This window comes from Phasianus colchicus, chromosome 34 (assembly GCF_987193195.1).
Source record: "Phasianus colchicus chromosome 34, bPhaCol1.hap1.1, whole genome shotgun sequence".
Taxonomy (NCBI): Eukaryota; Metazoa; Chordata; class Aves; order Galliformes; family Phasianidae; genus Phasianus; species Phasianus colchicus.
This window is the reverse complement of record NC_143469.1, coordinates 1517744-1539006: the sequence shown is the minus strand read 5'-3', so window position 1 is coordinate 1539006 and position 21263 is coordinate 1517744. Positions and strand designations below refer to the sequence as shown.

General features: G+C 64.5%; 1 protein-coding gene across 3 annotated transcripts in view; it reads right to left on the bottom strand.

Moving 5' to 3' along the window:
* Window positions 1-1440: 1440 nt before the first annotated feature.
* Window positions 1441-21263, bottom strand: part of LOC149913849 (cAMP-dependent protein kinase catalytic subunit alpha-like) — a 38706-nt gene continuing 18883 nt past the window's right edge. Inside the window, exons 6-10 of one of the 3 annotated variants that reach the window (XM_090128631.1) lie at window positions 19257-19383; window positions 13469-13564; window positions 13249-13371; window positions 3615-3719; window positions 1441-1659 (exon numbers count right to left, since the gene is read on the bottom strand). In XM_090128631.1, coding sequence (XP_089984757.1) covers window positions 1534-1659; window positions 3615-3719; window positions 13249-13371; window positions 13469-13564; window positions 19257-19383 — 577 coding nt within the window. In that variant the 3' untranslated portion in view covers window positions 1441-1533. Of the gene's footprint in view, window positions 1660-3614; window positions 3780-13248; window positions 13372-13468; window positions 13565-19256; window positions 19384-21263 lie in introns of all 3 variants that reach the window. The other 2 variants (XM_090128629.1, XM_090128630.1) reach the window with 2 other exon arrangements.

Here is a 21263-nt window from a genome sequence, read left to right as displayed (position 1 = left end):
AGCCACGCCCCCTCAGGAAGCCACGCCCACCAAGGGGAAGTGGTGCCACAGCGTGGAGGCCACGCCCACAAAAAGGGAAGCCACACCCCTTCCGGTAGCCACGCCCATCTGGAAATAAAACCACGCCTACGGGCTGAGTCACAACCCAGAGAATTAAGCCAAGCCCACTGCGCGGAAACCACGCCTACCGATTTGAAGCCACGCCCCTTAAGGTGTAGCCGCGCCCCATCGATGGAAAGCCACGCCCACCAATGCTACAGCCTCGCCCACATTGTGAAAGCCACGCCTACCGGTCTTTGACCACGCCCACTGCGCGGTAGCCACGCCTCCAAACCGCAAGGCCACGCCCACCTTGCGTGGAAACCACGCCCACCAACGCGAATCTCCGCCCCCCCCATCGCTTGGTTGCAGCCAGAGCGAAGCCCCGCCTCCTCGCGAAGCCCCGCCCACCGAACCAAGCCCCGCCCACAAAAAAATATTTAGCCACGCCTTCCAGGCGAAGCCCCGCCCCCACCATTCCCATAGCCACGCCCCCCTCCGTGCCCCCCCCCCCAAATTTACAAAGCAGGATTTTTAAACAAAACTTTATTGATTCGTCTCAAATATGTTTACAACAAAGCTGGGGGGGGGGGGGCGTGCACAGGGACCCCCCCCCCCAAAAAAAAAGGTTTTGAGGACCCCTCCCCCCCCTTCCCCTGTCCACAACCCCCCCCTCTGCTCACCCCCCCCCCCCTCAAATTGGGGCTAAAACCAACGTAATGAGTTAAAACCGGGGGATGGGGACAAATCCCCCCCCCCCCCAACCCCAAACCCACTTCCCCAATAAAAACAGCAGGGTTGCCCCCCCCCATGTCTTCCCCCCACCCCCCCCCCATTAAAATGAGGGGCTGCCCCCCCCCAACAAGAGCCCCTCACAGGGGAAAACCCCCCAAATCCCCCCCCCCCCCCCAAAAAAAGAACACGGGGGCACCTGACCCTTGAATTACCCCCCCGGTGGGGGGGGGGGGAAAAAAGGGGGGGGGGGGGTTTAAATCCAAGCTATAAATTACCCCGGGGCAGTAAGCCCCCCCAAACCCACCCCCCCAAATTTACCCCCCCCCCTGGGGGGGAGACACATCCACCCCCAGGTGCCCTATGGGGGGGGGGGGGGCAAAACAAACCCTAAATTACCCCTGGGGGGGGGGCAAAACAACCCCTAAATTACCCCTGGGGGTCAGGGGGGGGCAGGGGGGGGGGGCAAACGTATCACCTTTTTTGCCCCCCCACCCCCCTAAGAAGGGCAAAACCACAGCAGGATGGGGGTTGGGGGGGGGGGGGTCGCCTCCCCCCCAAAAAAATTGCACCCCCCCACCCTTCTGGAATGGGGGGGGGGGGGCAAAGGCAGCGACAAAGGGGTGGCAGCCCCGCTGCCCACTGGGATGGGTGGGGGGGTCTCACCCCCCCCCCCCCAAAATGGGGTTATCGCCCTATGAGGGGGGGGGTGGGGGGTGGTTATTGCCCCCTCCATGGGGTTTTTTGCCCCCCCCCTAAAAATTAGAAGTCAGCGAACTCCTTGGCGCAGCGGTCGGTCAGGGAAACCCGGATCTCCTCCTCCTCGTATTCATCGAAGTTGCTGGTGTCCCCAGGCCCTTTGCATTTGGGGACAAAGGGGGCTTCCACCTGGGGGGGGCACAATGTCTGTCTGTCCATCTGTCCATCCGCCACCCCCCCCTCATCAATATAGAATCATAGAATCACAGGGTACTGCCCCCCCCCCCCCCAGGATCCAGCTTGGGAAACTCCAGGAGCCCCCTACCCAAATCTGAGATCACCCCCAAAAGCCCCCAGACCCACACGTGTCACCTGAACACCACCCCCCCCCCCCAAAAGCATCCGCCCCCCCCCCCAAAAAAACCCCCCCCCCAGAAACCACAAATCATTTACCTGGATCCCACAGGACCTGCACAACCCTTCACAAACCCACTCACATCCCCTTCCAGGACCCTATATGACCTCATACGTACCTGCAGGACCTTCAGATCCAACCTGAACCCCCCCAGCCCCCCCATATCCCAACCTCAGACCCCCAGCACCCCATCCCAAGACCCCTCACCACCCCACCCCCTTCCATATCTTTCCCCATCACCCCTCAGGACCCCCAAACTCCCTCCCAGGACCCTTCCTACACCCCTTCCAGGACCCTATATGACCTCATACATACCTGCAGGACCTTCAGATCCAACCTGAACCCCCCCAGCCCCCCCATATCCCAACCTCAGCCCCCCAGCACCCCATCCCAAGACCCACAACCCCTCACCACCCCACCCCCTTCCATATCTTTCCCCATCACCCCTCAGGACCCCCAAACTCCCTCCCAGGACCCTTCCTACACCCCTTCCAGGACCCTATATGACCTCATATGTACCTGCAGGACCTTCAGATCCAACCTGGAGCCCCCCAGCCCCCCCATATTCATATCCAACCCCCCCCCCAGGACCTGAACAAGCCCTCCTAACCCCCCCAGCACCCCATCCCAAGACCCCTCACCACCCCACCCCCTTCCATATCTTTCCCCATCACCCTTCAGTACCCCCAAACTCCCTCCCAGGACCCTTCCTACACCCCTTCCAGGACCCTATATGACCTCATACGTACCTGCAGGACCTTCAGATCCAACCTGAACCCCCCCAGCCCCCCCATATCCCAACCTCAGACCCCCAGCACCCCATCCCAAGACCCACCCCACCCCATCCCCTTCCATATCTTTCCCCATCACCCCTCAGGACCCCCAAACTCCCTCCCAGGACCCTTCCTACACCCCTTCCAGGACCCTATATGACCTCATACGTACCTGCAGGACCTTCATGTCCAACCTGAAGCCCCCCAGCCCCCCCATATCCCAACCTCAGACCCCCAGCACCCCATCCCAAGACCCACAGACCCTCACCACCCCACCCCCTTCCATATCTTTCCCCATCACCCCTCTAGGACCCCCAAGCCCCCTCCCACAACCCCCCCTTAGGACTCCTACCCTTCCTAGACCCCTTCCAGGACCCTGTGTGACCTTATACATACCTGAAAGACCTGCATATCCAACCTGGAGCCCCCCAACCCCCCTCTATCTCTACCAGCATCCCACAGGACCTGTACAACCCATCCTAAACCACCTCACATCCCCTTCCAGGACCCTATATGATGTTATACGTACCTGCAGGACCTTCATATCAAATCTGAATCCCCCCAAACCCCCCCATATCCCAACCTCAGACCCCCAGCACCCCATCCCAAGACCCACAACCCCTCACCACCCCACCCCCTTCCATATCTTTCCCCATCACCCCTCAGGACTCCCCAACCCCCTCCCACGACCTTAGCACCCCTACCCTTCCTACACCCCTTCCAGGACCCTATATAACATTATATGTACCTGTAGGACCTTCATATCCAATCTAGAGCCCCCCAGCCCCCCCATATCCCATCCTCAGACCCCCAGCACCCCATCCCAAGACCCACAACCCCTCACCACCCCACCCCCTTCCATATCTTTCCCCATCACCCTTCAGTACCCCCAAACTCCCTTCCAGGACCCCCCCCACGACCCCCCCACGACCCCCCCCGACCCCCCCAGCCCCCACCTTGCGTTGGTAGATGGCGATCCAGTCGGTGGTTGAGAACCATTTGTGACCTTTGATGTCGGCCACCCCGTTGCGGAGGTTCCCGAAACGTTTGGTCAGGTCAACCTGCAGCAGGTTGCGCAGGAGGTCCTTCAGGTCCGAGCTGAAGTGCGAGGGGAACCGCACCTGTGGGGGGGGTCAGCTGGGCGCCGGGACCCCCGCCTGGGGATGGGGGGTGGGGGGGGGTATTGCAACTGGGTGGGGGTCAGCTGGGCGCCGGGACCCCCGCCTGGGGATGGGGGGTGGGGGGGCGGTATTGCACCTGGGAGGGGGGGCAGGTGGGTGCTGGGACCCCCAAATGGGGATGGGGAGGGGGGATGGGGGGGTATTGCATCTGGGGGGGGGGGCAGGTGGGTGCTGGGACCCCCAAATGGGGACGGGGATGGTGGGGGGGGGGGTATTGCACCTGGGGGGGGGGGTAGGTGGGTGATGGGAACCCCAAATGGGAGTGGGGAGGGGGGATGGGGGGGTATTGCACCTGGGGGGAGGGGAAGGTGGGTGCTGGGACCCCCAAATGGGGATGGGGGGTGGGATGGAGGGGGGGTATTGCTCCTGGGGGGGGGGGCAGTTGGACCTGGGGAGCAGGGACCCCCAAATGGGGATGGGGGGGCATGGAGAGTGGATGGGAGGGGGGTATTGCAACTGGGTGGGGGTCAGCTGGGTGCTGGGACCCCCAAATGGGGATGGGGGGTGGGGTGGGGGGGGTACTGCACCTGTGGGGGGGGTCAGCTGGGCGCCGGGACCCCCGCCTGGGGATGGGGGTGGGGGGGGGGTGGGGGGGGGTATTGCACCTGGGAGGGGGGGTAGGTGGGTGATGGGACCCCTAATGGGAGTGGGGAGGGGGGATGGGGGTGTATTGCACTTGGAGAGGGTCAGCTGGGTGCTGGGACCCCCAAATGGGGATGGGGAGGGGGATGGGGGGGGACTGCACATGAGGGGGGGGCAGGTGGGTGATGGGACCCCTAAATGGGGATGGGGAGGGGGATGGAGGAGCATGGGAGGGGGGTATTGCACCTGGGGGGGGGAAGGTGGGTGCTGGGACCCCCAAATGGGGATGGGGGGGGGATGGGGGGGGGATTGCACGTGGGGGGGGGCAGTTGGGTGATGGGACCCCCAAATGGGGACGGGGGTGGTGGGGGGGGGGGTATTGCACCTGGGAGGGGGGGTAGGTGGGTGATGGGACCCTTAAATGGGAGTGGGGAGGGGGGATGGGGGTGTATTGCACTTGGAGAGGGTCAGCTGGGTGCTGGGACCCCCACCTAGGGATGGGGGGTGGGGGGGGGGTATTGCACCTGGGAGGGGGGGTAGGTGGGTGCTGGGAACCCCTAAATGGGGATGAGGGTGGTGGGGAGGGGGGGGTATTGCATCTGGGGGGGGGGTAGGTGGGTGATGGGAACCCCAAATGGGAGTGGGGAGGGGGGTATTGCAACTGGGTGGGGGTCAGCTGGGTGATGGGAACCCCAAATGGGGATGGGAGGGGGGTATTGCAACTGGGTGGGGGTCAACTGGGTGCTGGGACCCCTAAATGGGGATGGGGAGGGGGATGGGGGGGGTATTGCACCTGGGAGGGGGGGTAGGTGGGTGATGGGACCCCTAAATGGGGATGGGGAGGGGGATGGAGGGGCATGGGAGGGGGGTATTGCACCTGGGGGGGGGGAAGGTGGGCGCCGGGACCCCCGCCTGGGGATGGGGGGTGGGGGGGGGTATTGCACCTGGGGGGGGGGGTAGGTGGGTGATGGGAACCCCAAATGGGAGTGGGGAGGGGGGATGGGGGGGTATTGCACCTGGGGGGAGGGGAAGGTGGGTGCTGGGACCCCCAAATGGGGATGGGGGGTGGGATGGAGGGGGGGTATTGCTCCTGGGGGGGGGGGCAGTTGGACCTGGGGAGCAGGGACCCCCAAATGGGGATGGGGGGGCATGGAGAGTGGATGGGAGGGGGGTATTGCAACTGGGTGGGGGTCAGCTGGGTGCTGGGACCCCCAAATGGGGATGGGGGGTGGGGTGGGGGGGGTACTGCACCTGTGGGGGGGTCAGCTGGGCGCCGGGACCCCCGCCTGGGGATGGGGGTTGGGGGGGGGTATTGCACCTGGGAGGGGGGGTAGGTGGGTGATGGGACCCCCAAATGGGAGTGGGGAGGGGGGATGGGGGTGTATTGCACTTGGAGAGGGTCAGCTGGGTGCTGGGACCCCCAAATGGGGATGGGGGGGCATGGAGAGTGGATGGGAGGGGGGTATTGCAACTGGGTGGGGGTCAGCTGGGTGCTGGGACCCCCGCCTGGGGATGGGGGGTGGGGGGGGGGTGGGTGGGGGGGGGTATTGCACCTGGGAGGGGGGGTAGGTGGGTGATGGGAACCCCAAATGGGGATGGGGAGGGGGATGGGGGGGCATGGGAGGGGGGTATTGCAACTGGGTGGGGGTCAGCTGGGTGCTGGGACCCCCGCCTGGGGATGGGGGTTGGGGGGGGGGTGGGGGGGCGGTACTGCACCTGGGAGGGGGGGCAGGTGGGTGCTGGGAACCCCAAATGGGGATGGGGAGGGGGGATGGGGGGGGGTATTGCACCTGGGGGGGGGGAAGGTGGGTGCTGGGACCCCCAAATGGGGATGGGAGGGGGGTATTGCAACTGGGTGGGGGGGGCAGGTGGGTGCTGGGACCCCCAAATGGGGATGGGGGGGATGAGGGGGGGGATATTGCACCTGGGAGGGGGGGAAGGTGGGTGATGGGAACCCCAAATGGGGATGGGGAGGGGGATGGAGGGGGGGTATTGCAACTGGGTGGGGGTCAGCTGGGTGCTGGGACCCCCAAATGGGGATGGGGGTGGGGGGTGGGGAGGGGCGGATAGGGGGGGTATTGTACCTGGGAGGGGGGGCAGGTTGGTTATGGGAACCCCAAATGGGGATGGGGGTGGTGGGGGGGGGGTACTGCACCTGTGGGGGGGGTCAGCTGGGCGCCGGGACCCCCGCCTGCGGATGGGGGGTGGGGGGGGGTATTGCACCTGGGAGGGGGGGTAGGTGGGTGATGGGAACCCCAAATGGGAGTGGGGAGGGGGGATGGGGGTGTATTGCACTTGGAGAGGGTCAGCTGGGTGCTGGGACCCCTAAATGGGGATGGGGAGGGGGATGGGGGGGGTATTGCACCTGTGGGGGGGGTCAGCTGGGTGCTGGGACCCCCACCTGGGGATGGGGGTTGGGGGGGGGTGGGGGGGGGTATTGCACCTGGGATGGGGGGCAGGTGGGTGCTGGGACCCCCGCCTGGGGATGGGGGTTGGGGGGGGGGTGGGGGGGCGGTACTGCACCTGGGAGGGGGGGCAGGTGGGTGCTGGGAACCCCAAATGGGGATGGGGAGGGGGGATGGGGGGGTATTGCATCTGGGGGGGGGGGCAGGTGGGTGCTGGGACCCCCAAATGGGGATGGGGGGGATGAGGGGGGGGGTATTGCACCTGTGGGGGGGGAAGGTGGGTGATGGGAACCCCAAATGGGGATGGGGAGGGGGGAAGGTATTGCATCTGGGTGGGGGCAGGTGGGTGATGGGATGCCCAAATGGGGATGGGGGGGAGGATGGGGGGGGTGAGGGGGGGATGGGAGGGGGGTACTGCACCTGTGGGGGGGGTCAGCTGGGCGCCGGGACCCCCGCCTGGGGATGGGGGGTGGGGGGGGGTTGGGTGGGGGGGGGTATTGCACCTGGGAGGGGGGTAGGTGGGTGATGGGACCCCTAAATGGGAGTGGGGAGGGGGGATGGGGGTGTATTGCACTTGGAGAGGGTCAGCTGGGTGCTGGGACCCCCAAATGGGGATGGGGAGGGGATGGGGGGGGGATTGCATGTGGGGGGGGGCAGGTGGGTGCTGGGACCCCCAAATGGGGATGGGGGGTGGGATGGAGGGGGGGTATTGCTCCTGGGGGGGGGGGCAGTTGGACCTGGGGAGCAGGGACCCCCAAATGGGGATGGGGGGGCATGGAGAGTGGATGGGAGGGGGGTATTGCAACTGGGTGGGGGTCAGCTGGGTGCTGGGAACCCCAAATGGGGATGGGGGGTGCGGTGGGGGGGTACTGCACCTGTGGGGGGGGTCAGCTGGGCGCCGGGACCCCCGCCTGGGGATGGGGGGTGGGGGGGGGTATTGCACCTGGGAGGGGGGCAGGTGGGTGCTGGGACCCCCAAATGGGAGTGGGGAGGGGGCATGGGGGTGTATTGCACTTGGAGAGGGTCAGCTGGGTGCTGGGACCCCTAAATGGGGATGGGGAGGGGGATGGGGGGGGTATTGCATCTGGGGGGGGGGGCAGGTGGGTGCTGGGACCCCTAAATGGGGTTGGGGAGGGGGGGGTGGGGGGGGGTACTGCACCTGGGGGGGGGGTCAGCTGGGCGCCGGGACCCCCGCCTGGGTATGGGGGGGGGGGGGAATTGCACCTGGGGGGGGGGTAGGTGGGTGATGGGAACCCCAAATGGGAGTGGGGAGGGGGGTATTGCAACTGGGTGGGGGTCAGCTGAGTGATGGGAACCCCAAATGGGGATGGGGAGGGGGATGGGGGGGCATGGGAGGGGGGTATTGCAACTGGGTGGGGGTCAGCTGGGTGCTGGGACCCCCGCCTGGGGATGGGGGTTGGGGGGGGGGTGGAGGGGGGTTTTGCACCTGGGAGGGGGGGTAGGTGGGTGATGGGAACCCCAAATGGGGATGGGGAGGGGGATGGAAGGGGGGTATTACAACTGGGTGGGGGTCAGCTGGGTGCTGGGACCCCTAAATGGGGATGGGGAGGGGGATGGGGGGGGTATTGCACCTGTGGGGGGAGTCAGCTGGGTGCCGGGACCCCCGCCTGGGGATGGGGGGTGGGGGGGGGGTATTGCACCTGGGAGGGGGGGTAGGTGGGTGATGGGACCCCCAAATGGGAGTGGGGAGGGGGGATGGGGGGGTATTGCATCTGGGGGGGGGGTAGGTGGGTGATGGGAACCCCAAATGGGAGTGGGGAGGGGGGTATTGCAACTGGGTGGGGGTCAACTGGGTGCTGGGACCCCTAAATGGGGATGGGGAGTGGGATGGGGGGGGTATTGCACCTGGGAGGGGGGATAGGTGGGTGATGGGAACCCCAAATGGGAGTGGGGAGGGGGGATGGGGGTGTATTGCACTTGGAGAGGGTCAGCTGGGTGCTGGGACCCCCAAATGGGGATGGGGGGGCATGGAGAGTGGATGGGAGGGGGGTATTGCAACTGGGTGGGGGTCAGCTGGGTGCTGGGACCCCCGCCTGGGGATGGGGGTTGGGGGGGGGTGGAGGGGGGTTTTGCACCTGGGAGGGGGGGTAGGTGGGTGATGGGAACCCCAAATGGGGATGGGGAGGGGGGATGGGGGGGTATTGCATCTGGGGGGGGGGGCAGGTGGGTGCTGGGACCCCCAAATGGGGATGGGGGGGATGAGGGGGGGGGTATTGCACCTGGGAGGGGGGGAAGGTGGGTGATGGGAACCCCAAATGGGGATGGGGAGGGGGATGGAAGGGGGGTATTGCAACTGGGTGGGGGCAGGTGGGTGATGGGATGCCCAAATGGGGATGGGGAGGGGGATGGGGGGGGTATTGCACCTGGGGGGGGGGTCTGCTGGGCGCCGGGACCCCCGCCTGGGGATGGGGGGTGGGGGGGGGTATTGCACCTGGGAGGGGGGGTAGGTGGGTGATGGGAACCCCAAATGGGGATGGGGAGGGGGATGGGGGGGGTATTGCACCTGGGGGGGGGGGCGGCAGGTGGGTGCTGGGACCCCCGCCTGGAGGGGGGGGGGATGGGAGGGGGGTACTGCACCTGGGGGGGGGGTCAGCTGGGCGCCGGGACCCCCAGATGGGGATGGGGGTTGGGGGGCGGATGGGGGGGTTTTGCACCTGGGGGGGGGGGCAGTTGGGTGATGGGACCCCCAAATGGGAGTGGGGAGGGGGGATGGGGGTGTATTGCACTTGGAGAGGGTCAGCTGGGTGCTGGGACCCCCAAATGGGGATGGGGGTGGTGGGGGGGGGGTATTGCACCTGGGAGGGGGGATAGGTGGGTGATGGGACCCCCAAATGGGGATGGGGGTGGTGGGGGGGGGTACTGCACCTGTGGGGGGGGTCAGCTGGGCGCCGGGACCCCCGCCTGGGGATGGGGGTTGGGGGGGGGGTGGGTGGGGGGGAGTATTGCACCTGGGAGGGGGGTAGGTGGGTGATAGGAACCCCAAATGGGGATGGGGAGGGGGATGGGAGGGGGGTATTGCAACTGGGAGGCGGTCAGCTGGGTGCTGGGACCCCTAAATAGGGATGGGGAGGGGGATGGGGGGGGTATTGCACCTGGGGGGGGGGCGGCAGGTGGGTGCTGGGACCCCCGCCTGGGGGGGGGGGAGGATGGGAGGGGGGTACTGCACCTGTGGGGGGGGTCAGCTGGGCGCCGGGACCCCCGCCTGGGGATGGGGGGTGGGGGGGGGGTGGGGGGGGGGTATTGCACCTGGGAGGGGGGGCAGGTGGGTGCTGGGAACCCCAAATGGGGATGGGAGGGGGGTATTGCAACTGGGTGGGGGTCAGCTGGGTGCTGGGAACCCCAAATGGGGATGGGGGGTGCGGTGGGGGGGTACTGCACCTGTGGGGGGGGTCTGCTGGGCGCCGGGACCCCCGCCTGGGGATGGGGGTTGGGGGGGGGGGTGGAGGGGGGTTTTGCACCTGGGAGGGGGGGTAGGTGGGTGCTGGGAACCCCAAATGGGAGTGGGGAGGGGGGATGGGGGTGTATTGCACTTGGAGAGGGTCAGCTGGGTGCTGTGACCCCCAAATGGGGATGGGGGGGAGATGGGGGGGTATTGCACCTGGGGGGGGGGCAGGTGGGTGATGGGATGCCCAAATGGGGATGGGGAGGGGGATGGGGGGGGGGTATTGCACCTGGGGGGGGGGCAGGTGGGTGATTGGGACCCCAAATGGGGATGGGAGGGGATGGGGAGGTGATGGGAGTGGGAACAGCACCTAAGATGGGGGTCAGCTGGGTGCCGGGACCCCCGCCTGGGGATGGGGGTGGGGGGGCGGATGGGGGGGTTTTGCACCTGGGAGGGGGGGCAGGTGGGTGATGGGACCCATTCCTGGGGATGGGGAGGGAGTGAAAGGGGGGGTGTGGGGGGACTGAAGGGAGGGGGGGGGGTCTGGCTCCCTCCCCCAGTGCCCCCAGTCCCCTCCCAGTGCCCCCAGTTCCCTTCCAGTGCTCCCAGTTCCCTCCCAGCTCTCCCAATTCCCCTCCCAGTGCCCCCAGTCCCCAGCCAGTGCCCCCAGTTCCTCCCTCTAACCCCCCCAGTTCTCCTCCCAGTGCCCCCAGTTCTTCCCTCTAACCCCCCCCAGTTCCCCCTCCCAGTGCCCCCAGTTCCTCCCCCAATGCCCCCAGTTCCCCTCCCAGTGCCCCCAGTTCTCCTCCCAACCCCCCCAGTCCCCTCCCAGTGCCCCCAGTTCCCTCCCAGTGCCCCCAGTTCCCTCCCAGTTCCCCCAGTCTCCTCCCAGTGCCTCCTGTCCCCCTCCCAGTGCCCCCAGTTCCCCTCCCAGCTCTCCCAATTCCCCTCCCAGTGCCCCCAGTTCCTCTTCCAATGCCCCCACTTCCCTCCCAGTGCCCCCAGTTCCTCCCCCAGTGCCCCCAGTTCCCTCCCAGTTCCCCCAGTTCCTCCCTCTAATCCCCCCAGTTCCCCTCCCAGCTCCCCCAATTCCCTCCCAGTGCCCCCAGTTCCTCCCTCTAACCCCCCCCCAGTCCCCTCCCAGTGCCCCCAGTTCCCCTCCCAATTCCCCCAGTTCCTCCCCCAGTGCCCCCAGTTCCCCTTCCAGTGCCCCCAGTTCCTTCCCAGTGCCCCCCAGTTCCCTCCCAGTTCCCCCAGTTCTCTTCCAGTTCCTCCAGTTCCCCTCCCAGTGCCCCCAGTTCCCCTCCCAGTGCCACCAGTTCCTCGCTCTAACCCCCCCCAGTTCCCCTCCCAGTGCTCCCAGTTCCTCCCCCAATGCCCCCAGTCCCCTCCCAGTGCCCCCAGTCCCTTTCCCAACCCCCCCAGTCCCCTCCCAGTGCCCCCAGTCCCCTCCCAGTGCCCCCAGTCCCCTCCCAGTGCCCCCAGTTCCCCTCCCAGTGCCCCCAGTTCCCTCCCAGCTCTCCCAATTCCCCTCCCAGTGCCCCCAGTTCTCCTCCCAACCCCTCCTGTCTCCTCCCAGTGCCCCCAGTTCCCTCCCAGTGCCCCCTGTTCCTCCCTCTAACCCCCCCAGTTCCCCTCCCAGTGCTCCCAGTTCCTCCCCCAATGCCCCCAGTCCCCTCCAGTGCCCCCAGTTCCCCTCCCAGCTCTCCCAATTCCCCTCCCAGTGCCCCCAGTCCCCTCCCAGTGCCCCCAGTTCTCCTCTCAACCCCCCCAGTCCCCTCCCAGTGCCCTCAGTTCCCTCCCAGTTCCCCCAGTCCCCTCCCAGTGCCCCCAGTTCCTCCCCCAATGCCCTCAGTCCCCCTCCCAGTGCCCCCAGTTCTCCTCCCAACCCCCCCAGACCCCCTCCCAGTGCCCCCAGTTCCTCCCCCAATGCCCCCAGTTCTCCTCCCAGTGCCCCCAGTCCCATTCCCAACCCCCTCAGTCCCCTCCCAGTGCCCCCAGTTCTCCTCCCAACCCCCCCAGTCCCCCCCCAGTGCCCCCAGTTCCTCCCTCTAACCCCCCCAGTTCCCCTCCCAGTGCCCCCAGTCCCCTCCCAGTGCCCCCAGTTCCCTCCCAGCTCTCCCAATTCCCCTCCCAGTGCCCCCAGTCCCTTTCCCAACCCCCCCAGTTCCCCTCCCAGCTCCCCCAGTCCCCTCCCAGTGCCCCCAGTTCTCCTCCCAACTCCCCCAGTCCCCTCCCAGTGCCCCCAGTTCTCCTCCCAACTCCCCCAGTTCCCTCCCAGTGCCCCCAGTTCCCCTCCCAGTGCCCCCAGTTCCCTCCCAGTTCCCCTAGTCTCCTCCCAGTGCCCCCTGTCCCCCTCCCAGTGCCCCCAGTTCCCCTCCCAGTGCCCCCAGTTCCTCTTCCAATGCCCCCAGTTCTCCTCCCAACCCCTCCTGTCTCCTCCCAGTGCCCCCAGTTCCCCTCCCAGTGCTCCCAGTTCCTCCCCCAATTCCCCAGTTCTCTTCCCAGTGCCCCCAGTTCCCTCCCAGTTCCCCCAGTTCCTTTCCAGTGCCCCCAGTTCCCTCCCAGTTCCCCCAGTTCCTCCCTCTAACCCCCCCCCAGTCCCCTCCCAGTGCCCCCAGTTCCCCTCCCAGTGCCCCCAGTTCCCTTCCAGCTCTCCCAATGCCCCTCCCAGTGCCCCCAGTTCTCCTCCCAACCCCTCCTGTCTTTTCCCAATGCCCCCAGTCCTCTCCCAGTGCCCCCAGTTCCTCCCTCTAACCCCCCCAGTTCCCCTCCCAGTGCCCCCAATTCCCTCCCAGTGTCCCCAGTCCCCTCCCAGTGCCCCCAGTTCCCCTGCCAGCTCTCCCAATTCCCCTCCCAGTGCCCCCAGTTCCTCCCTCTAACCCCCCCCAGTTCCCCTCCCAGTGCTCCCAGTTCCTCCCCCAATGCCCCCAGTCCCCTCCCAGCTCTCCCAATTCCCCTCCCAGTGCCCCCAGTTCCCTCCCAGTTCCCCCAGTTCCCCCCTGCCCCCCCCCCTCACCTTTCCCGAGACGATTTTCTCATAGATCTGAATGGGTTGGTCAGCAAAAAAGGGGGGGTACCCAGCTGCCATCTCATAGATGAGGACCCCCAGCGCCCACCAGTCCACAGCTTTGTTGTACCCCTGCACATTGGGGGGGGGACAAAGGGGTCCCTCAGCACCTTGGGGGAGGGGAGGGGGGGGGTCCTGAGGGTGCCCCCCCCCCCCCTATTGAACTCACCTTACTGAGGATGATTTCGGGTGCCAAGTATTCTGGGGTGCCACACAGAGTCCAGGTCCGACCCTTCACCCTCTTGGCAAAGCCAAAATCTGTCACCTGGGGGGGGGGGGGGAATTTAGGGTGGGGGGGGCACATATAGGGGGGTCTTGTTGGGATTTGTTGGGTTTTTTTTTGGAGGGGGGGGCATGGAGAGGTGCTGGGGGGGGTGAGGAGGGGTTGGAGTTGGGTGGATTTGGGGTGGTGTGGTGGGGGGGGGTCCAGCAGTTTGGGTGGGGAGGGGCTGGGGGGGGGTTATTTTTTTGGTGGGGGGGGGATGAGGGCGATTTGTGGGGGGGGGATGAGGGAGTTTTGGGGGCTTTTGGGGTGTTTTGGGGGGCATTGAGAGGTGCTGGGGGGATTGGAGTAGGGTGGATTTGGGGTGGTGTGGTGGGGGTGTCCAGCAGTTTGGGGGGGTCTCTTACTTTTGGGGGGGGGTTATTTGGTTTTTTTTTGGGGGGGGATGAGGGCAATTTGTGGGGGGGGTGCAAGAGGCAGTTTTGGGGGCTTTTGGGGTGTTTTGGGGGGCATTGAGAGGTGCTGGGGGGATTGGAGTGGGGTGGATTTGGGGTGGTGCTGTAGGGGGGGTCCAGCAGTTTGGGGGGGTTTCTTTTTTTTTGGGGGGGGTTATTTGGTTTTTTTTGGGGGGGGGGGATGAGGGCGATTTGTGGGGGGGCAAGAGGGAGTTTTGGGGTGATTTTGGGGGGCATTGAGAGGTGCTGGAGGGGTTGGAGTAGGGTGGATTTGGGGTGGTGCGGTGGGGGGGTCCAGCAGTTTGGGTTGGGGGGGTTCTTTTTTTTGGGGGGGGGTTATTTGGTTTTTTTTGTGGGGGGGGATGAGGGCTATATGGGGGGGGGCAAGAGGGAGTTTTGGGGTGATTTTGGGGTGTTTTGGGGGGCATTGAGAGGTGCTGGGGGGGTTGGAGTAGGGAGGATTTGGGGTGGTGCGGTGCGGGGGTTTCCAGCAGTTTGGGGGGGTTTCTTACTTTTGGGGGGGGGGTTATTTGGTTTTTTTTTGGGGGGGGGATGAGGGCTATTTGTGGGGGGGGGGCAAGAGGCAGTTTTGGGGGCTTTTGGGGTGTTTTGGGGGGCATTGAGAGGTGCTGGGGGGATTGGAGTAGGGTGGATTTGGGGTGGTGCGGTGGGGGGGGTCCAGCATTTTGGGTTGGGGGGGTTCTTTTTTTTGGGGGGGGGGGGGTTGTTTTTTTCTGGGGGGGGGATGAGGGCTATTTGGGGGGGGGCAAGAGGGAGTTTTGGGGGCTTTTGGGGTGTTTTGGGGGGCATTGAGATGTGCTGGAGGGAATGGAGTGGGGTGGATTTGGGGTGGTGCGGTGGGGGGGGTCCAGCACTTTGGGGGGGTTTCTTATTTTTTAGGGGGGGTTATTTGGTTTTTTCGTTTGGGGGGGGGATGAGGGCTATTTGGGGGGGGGGCAAGAGGGAGTTTTGGGGTGATTTTGGGGTGTTTTGGGGGGCATTGAGAGGTGCTGGGGGGATTGGAGTGGGGTGGATTTGGGGTGGTGCGGTGGGGGGGTTCAGCACTTTGGGGGGGTCTCTTACTTTTGGGGGGGGGTTATGTGGTTTTTTCTTTTGGGGGGGGGATGAGGGCGATTTGTGGGGGGGCAAGAGGGAGTTTTGGGGTGATTTTGGGGTGTTTTGGGGGGCATTGAGAGGTGCTGGAGGGATTGGAGTGGGGTGGATTTGGGGTGGTGCGGTGGGGGGGGTCCAGCAGGTTGGGTGGGGAGGGGCTGGGGGGGGGTTATTTTTTTGGGGGGGGGGGATGAGGGCGATTTGTGGGGGGGGGATGAGGGAGTTTTGGGGGCTTTTGGGGTGTTTTGGGGGGCATTGAGAGGTGCTGGAGGGGTTGGAGTGGGGTGGATTTGGGGTGGTGCTGTAGGGGGGGTCCAGCAGTTTGGGGGGGTTTCTTTTTTTTTGGGGGGGGTTATTTGGTTTTTTTTGTGGGGGGGGGGGATGAGGGCGATTTGTGGGGGGGCAAGAGGGAGTTTTGGGGTGATTTTGGGGTGTTTTGGGGGCATTGAGAGGTGCAGGAGGGGTTGGAGTGGGGTGGATTTGGGGTGGTGCAGTGGGGGGGTCCAGCAGTTTGGGGGGGTTTCTTTTTTTTGGGGGGGGGTTATTTGGTTTTTTCTTTTGGGGGGGGGATGAGGGCTATTTGTGGGGGGGCAAGAGGGAGTTTTGGGGGCTTTTGGGGTGTTTTGGGGGGCATTGAGAGGTGCTGGGGGGATTGGAGTGCGGTGGATTTGGGGTGGTGCGGTGGGGGGGGGTCCAGCACTTTGGGGGGGTTTCTTACTTTTGGGGGGGGTTATTTGGTTTTTTCTTTTGGGGGGGGGATGAGGGCTATTTGGGGGGGGGGGCAAGAGGGAGTTTTGGGGTGATTTTGGTGTGTTTTGGGGGGCATTGAGAGGTGCTGGGGGGGTTGGAGTGGGGTGGATTTGGGGTGGTGTGGTGGGGGGGTCCAGCAGTTTGGGTGGGGAGGGGCTGGGGGGGGGTTATTTTTTTGGGGGGGGGGATGAGGGCTATTTGGGGGGGGGGCAAGAGGGAGTTTTGGGGTGATTTTGGTGTGTTTTGGGGGGCATTGAGAGGTGCTGGGGGGGTTGGAGTAGGGTGGATTTGGGGTGGTGCGGTGGGGGGGGGTCCAGCAGTTTGGGGGGGTTCTTTTCTTTTGGGGGGGGTTATTTGGTTTTTTCTTTCGGGGGGGGATGAGGGCTATTTGTGGGGGGGGGGGCAAGAGGGAGTTTTGGGGGCTTTTGGGGTGTTTTGTGGGGCATTGAGAGGTGCTGGGGGGATTGGAGTGGGGTGGATTTGGGGTGGTGCGGTGGGGGGGTCCAGCAGTTCGGGTGGGAAGGGGGTAATTTTTTTGGGGGGGGGGAGTTATTTGGTTTTTTCTTTTGGGGGGGGGATGGGGGCAATTTGTGGGGGGGGGGAAAGGGAGTTTTGGGGTGATTTTGGGGTGTTTTGGGGGGCATTGAGAGGTGCTGGAGGGATTGGAGTAGGGTGGATTTGGGGTGGTGCGGTGGGGGGGGGTCCAGCACTTTGGGGGGGTTTCTTTTCTTTTGGGGGGGGTTATTCGGTTTTTTTTGTGGGGGGGGGGATGAGGGCTATTTGGGGGGGGGGCAAGAGGGAGTTTTGGGGTGATTTTGGGGTGTTTTGGGGGGCATTGAGATGTGCTGGAGGGGTTGGAGTAGGGTGGATTTGGGGTGGTGCGGTGGGGGGGGTCCAGCAGTTTGGGGGGGTTTCTTACTTTTGGGGGGGGGTTATTTGGTTTTTTCTTTTGGGGGGGGGATGAGGGCTATTTGTGGGGGGGGCAAGAGGGAGTTGTGGGGGCTTTTGGGGTGTTTTGGGGGGCATTGAGAGGTGCTGGGGGGATTGGAGTAGGGTGGATTTGGGGTGGTGCGGTGGGGGGGGGTCCAGCACTTTGGGGGGGTTTCTTTTTTTTTGGGGGGGGTTATTTGGTTTTTTTTGGGGGGGGGGGGATGAGGGCGATTTGGGGGGGGGCAAGAGGGAGTTTTGGGGGCTTTTGGGGTGTTTTGGGGGGCATTGAGAGGTGCTGGAGGGGTTGGAGTAGGGTGGATTTGGGGTGGTGCGGTGGGGGGGGGTCCAGCACTTTGGGGGGGTTTCTTACTTTTGGGGGGGGGTTATGTGGTTTTTTCTTTTGGGGGGGGGATGAGGGCGATTTGTGGGGGGGATGAGGGAGTTTTGGGGTGATTTTGGGGTGTTTTGGGGGGCATTGAGAGGTGCTGGGGGGATTGGAGTGGGGTGGATTTGGGGTGGTGCGGTGGGGGGGTCCAGCAGTTTGGGTTGGGGGGGTTCTTTTTTTTGGGGGGGGGCGTTGTTTCTTTTGGGGGGGGGATGAGGGCGATTTGTGGGGGGGCAAGAGGGAGTTTTGGGGTGATTTTGGGGTGTTTTGGGGGGCATTGAGAGGTGCTGGGTGGATTGGAGTATGGAGGATTTGGGGTGGTGCGGTGGGGGGGGTCCAGCAGTTTGGGTGGGGAGGGGCTGGGGGGGGGTTATTTTTTTTGTGGGGGGGGGGGATGAGGGCAATTTGGGGGGGGGCAAGGGGGAGTTTTGGGGGCTTTTGGGGTGTTTTGGGGGGCATTGAGAGGTGCTGGGGGGATTGGAGCAGGGTGGATTTGGGGTGGTGCGGTGGGGGGGGGTCCAGCACTTTGGGGGGGTCTCTTACTTTTGGGGGGGGGTTATTTGGTTTTTTTTGTGGGGGGGGGATGAGGGCGATTTGGGGAGGGGCAAGAGGGAGTTTTGGGGTGATTTTGGGGTGTTTTGGGGGGCATTGAGAGGTGCTGGAGGGATTGGAGTGGGGTGGATTTGGGGTGGTGCAGTGGGGGGGGGTCCAGCAGTTTGTGTTGGGGGGGTTCTTTTTTTTGGGGGGGGGGCGTTGTTTCTTTTGGGGGGGGGATGAGGGCGATTTGTGGGGGGGCAAGAGGGAGTTTTGGGGGCTTTTGGGGTGTTTTGGGGGGCATTGAGAGGTGCTGGGGGGATTGGAGTAGGGTGGATTTGGGGTGGTGCGGTGGGGGGGTCCAGCAGTTTGGGGGGGTTTCTTTTTTTTGGGGGGGGCTTATTTGTTTTTTTCTTTTGGGGGGGGGATGAGGGCGATTTGTGGGGGGGCAAGAGGGAGTTTTGGGGTGATTTTGGGGTGTTTTGGGGGGCATTGAGAGGTGCTGGGGGGATTGGAGTGGGGTGGATCTGGGGTGATGCGGTGGGGGGGTCCAGCAGTTTGGGTTGGGGGGGTTCTTTTTTTGGGGGGGGGGGGCGTTGTTTCTTTTGGGGGGGGGATGAGGGCGATTTGTGGGGGGGCAAGAGGGAGTTTTGGGGGCTTTTGGGGTGTTTTGGGGGGCATTGAGAGGTGCTGGAGGGATTGGAGTGGAGTGGATTTGGGGTGGTGCGGTGGGGGGGTCCAGCAGTTTGGGTTGGGGGGGTTCTTTTTTTGGGGGGGGTTATTTGTTTTTTATTGGGGGGTGGAAGAGGGCAATATGTGGGGGGGCAAGAGGGATTTTTGGGGGGCTTTTGGGGTGTTTTGGGGGGCATTGAGAGGTGCTGGGGGGATTGGAGTGGGGTGGATTTGGGGTGGTGTGGTGGAAGGGTTCAGCACTTTGGGGGGGTCTCTTACTTTTGGGGGGGGTTATTTGGTTTTTTTTGTGGGGGGGGGGGGGATGAGGGCAATTTGTGGGGGGGCAAGAGGGAGCTTTGGGGTGATTTTGGGGTGTTTTGGGGGGCATTGAGAGGTGCTGGGGGGATTGGAGTGGGGTGGATCTGGGGTGATGCGGTGGGGGGGTCCAGCAGTTTGTGTTGGGGGGGTTCTTTTTTTGGGGGGGGGCGTTGTCTCTTTTGGGGGGGGGATGAGGGCAATTTGTGGGAGGGGGCAAGAGGGAGTTTTGGGGTGATTTTGGGGTGTTTTGGGGGGCATTGAGAGGTGCTGGGGGGATTGGAGTGGGGTGGATTTGGGGTGGTGTGGTGGGGGGGGTCCAGCATTTTGGGTTGGGGGGGTTCTTTGTTTTGGGGGGGGGGGGGGTTATTTTTTTGTGTGGGGGGGGTCATTTGCTTTTTTCTTTTTGTGGGTGGGGGGATGGGTGCTATTTGTGGGGGGGGGCAAGAGGGATTTTTGGGGTGCTTTTGGGTTGTTTCGATGCAGCGCTATGGGATGAACCGCTCCAAGTTTGGGGTGGGGGCTTTGCGGGGGGGGGTTTTGGGATGCTGGGGGTGGGGGGGGGGCACGGGGGGGTCACCTCGATGTATCCCTGCTGGTCGATGAGGAGGTTTTCAGGTTTCAGGTCACGGTAGATGAGGTCGAGTGCGTGCAGGTACTCGAAGGTCAGCACGATCTGGGCGGCGTAGAAGCGGGCGTGCGGCTCGCTGGGGGGGGAGGGGGGGGGTCGTTTTGGGGGGGGGGGGGGGCTTCAGGGTAGGCTGACCCCCCCCCCCAGTTCCCCTCCTTCCCCTTCCTTAAAGTGGAGGATCCCCACAACCCCCCCCCCCAGCACTGCTTAGAAGTCACCTGGGGGGCTCCCTAAGACCCCCAAGCCCCCCCCCAGACCCCCCCCCAAGGCCTTTCCTGAGTGCCCCCCCCCCAAAAATCCCCATCCCTTTTTCAGCCCCCCCCCAAAAACCCCCACACCTCCTAAAGACCCTTCCTGACCCCCCCAGAAACCCTGAGCCCCCCAGGGACCCCTACTGAGAAGCCCCCCCCCAAAACCCCCAGCCCCCTTATGACCCTTAATGCGACCCCCCCTCAGAAACCCCAGCCCCCAAAGGTTCCCCCCCCTGCGATTCCCCCCCCCCTTAAAAACCCCCAGCCCCCCAAGGACCCTTCCTGAGCACCCCCAGAAACCCCCAACCCCCCTAAAGACCCTGAGACCCCTCCCCAGAAATCCTCAGCCTCCCCAAGACCCCCCCCCTCCACAACCCCCCCTTAAGTCCTTTCCTGAGTGCCCCCCCCCCAGAAATCCCCATCCCTTCCTCAGCCCCCCCCCAAAAACCCCCACACCGCCTAAAGACCCTTCCTGACCCCCCCAGAAACCCTGAGCCCCCAAAGACCCCTACTGAGATGCCCCCCCCCCCCAAAACCCCCAGCCCCCTTATGTCCCTTAATGAGATCCCCCCCCCAGAAACCCCAGCCCCCAAAGGTTCCCCCCCCTGCGATTCCCCCCCCCCTAAAAAACCCAAACCCCCAAGGGCCCTTCCTGAGCCCCCCCAGAAACCCCCAGCCCCCCTAAAGACCCTGAGACCCCTCCCCAGGAATCCTCAGCCTCCCCAAGCCCCCCCCCCCCCTTCCAAACCCCCCCCAAGGCCTTTCCTGAGTACCCCCCCCCAAAAAAAACCCCATCCCCCTAATGACCCTTCCTCAGCCCCCCCCAAAAAACCCCCACACCTCCTAAAGACCCTTCCTGACCCCCCCAGAAACCCTGAGCCCCCCAAGGACCCCTACTGAGAAGCCCCCCCCCAAAACCCCCAGCCCATTTATGACCCTTAATGAGACCCCCCCTCAGAAACTCCCAGCCCCCAAAGGGACCCTCCTGAGACCCCCCCCCCAAAAAAAACCCTCAGCCCCTTAATGACCCTTCCTGAGCCCCCCCAGAAACCCCCAACCCCCCTAAAGACCCTGAGACCCCTCCCCAGGAATCCTCAGCCTCCCCAAGCCCCCCCCCCTTCCAGAACCCCCCCAAGGCCTTTCCTGAGTGCCCCCCCCCCAGAAACCCCCAGCCCCCTTATGACCCTTAATGAGACCCCCCCCCAGAAACCCCAGCCCCCAAAGAGCCCCCCCTGCGAGTCCCCCCCTCCCTAAAAAAACCCCCACCCCCAAGGGCCCTTCCTGACCCCCCCCCGAAACCCCCAACCCCCCTAAAGACCCCGAGACCCCTCCCCAGAAATCCTCAGCCTCCCCAAGACCCCCCCCCTCCACAACCCCCCCTTAAGTCCTTTCCTGAGTGCCCCCCCCCCAGAAATCCCCATCCCTTCCTCAGCCCCCCCCAAAAACCCCCACACCTCCTAAAGACCCTTCCTGACCCCCCCAGAAACCCTGAGCCCCCCAAGGACCCCTACTGAGATGCCCCCCCCCCCCAAAACCCCCAGCCCCCTTATGACCCTTAATGAGACCCCCCCTCAGAAACTCCCAGCCCCCAAAGGGACCCTCCTGAGACCCCCCCCCAAAAAAAAAACCCTCGGCCCCTTAATGACCCCTCCTGAGACCCCCCCACGGAAACCCCCAGCCCCCTTATGACCCTTAATGAGACCCC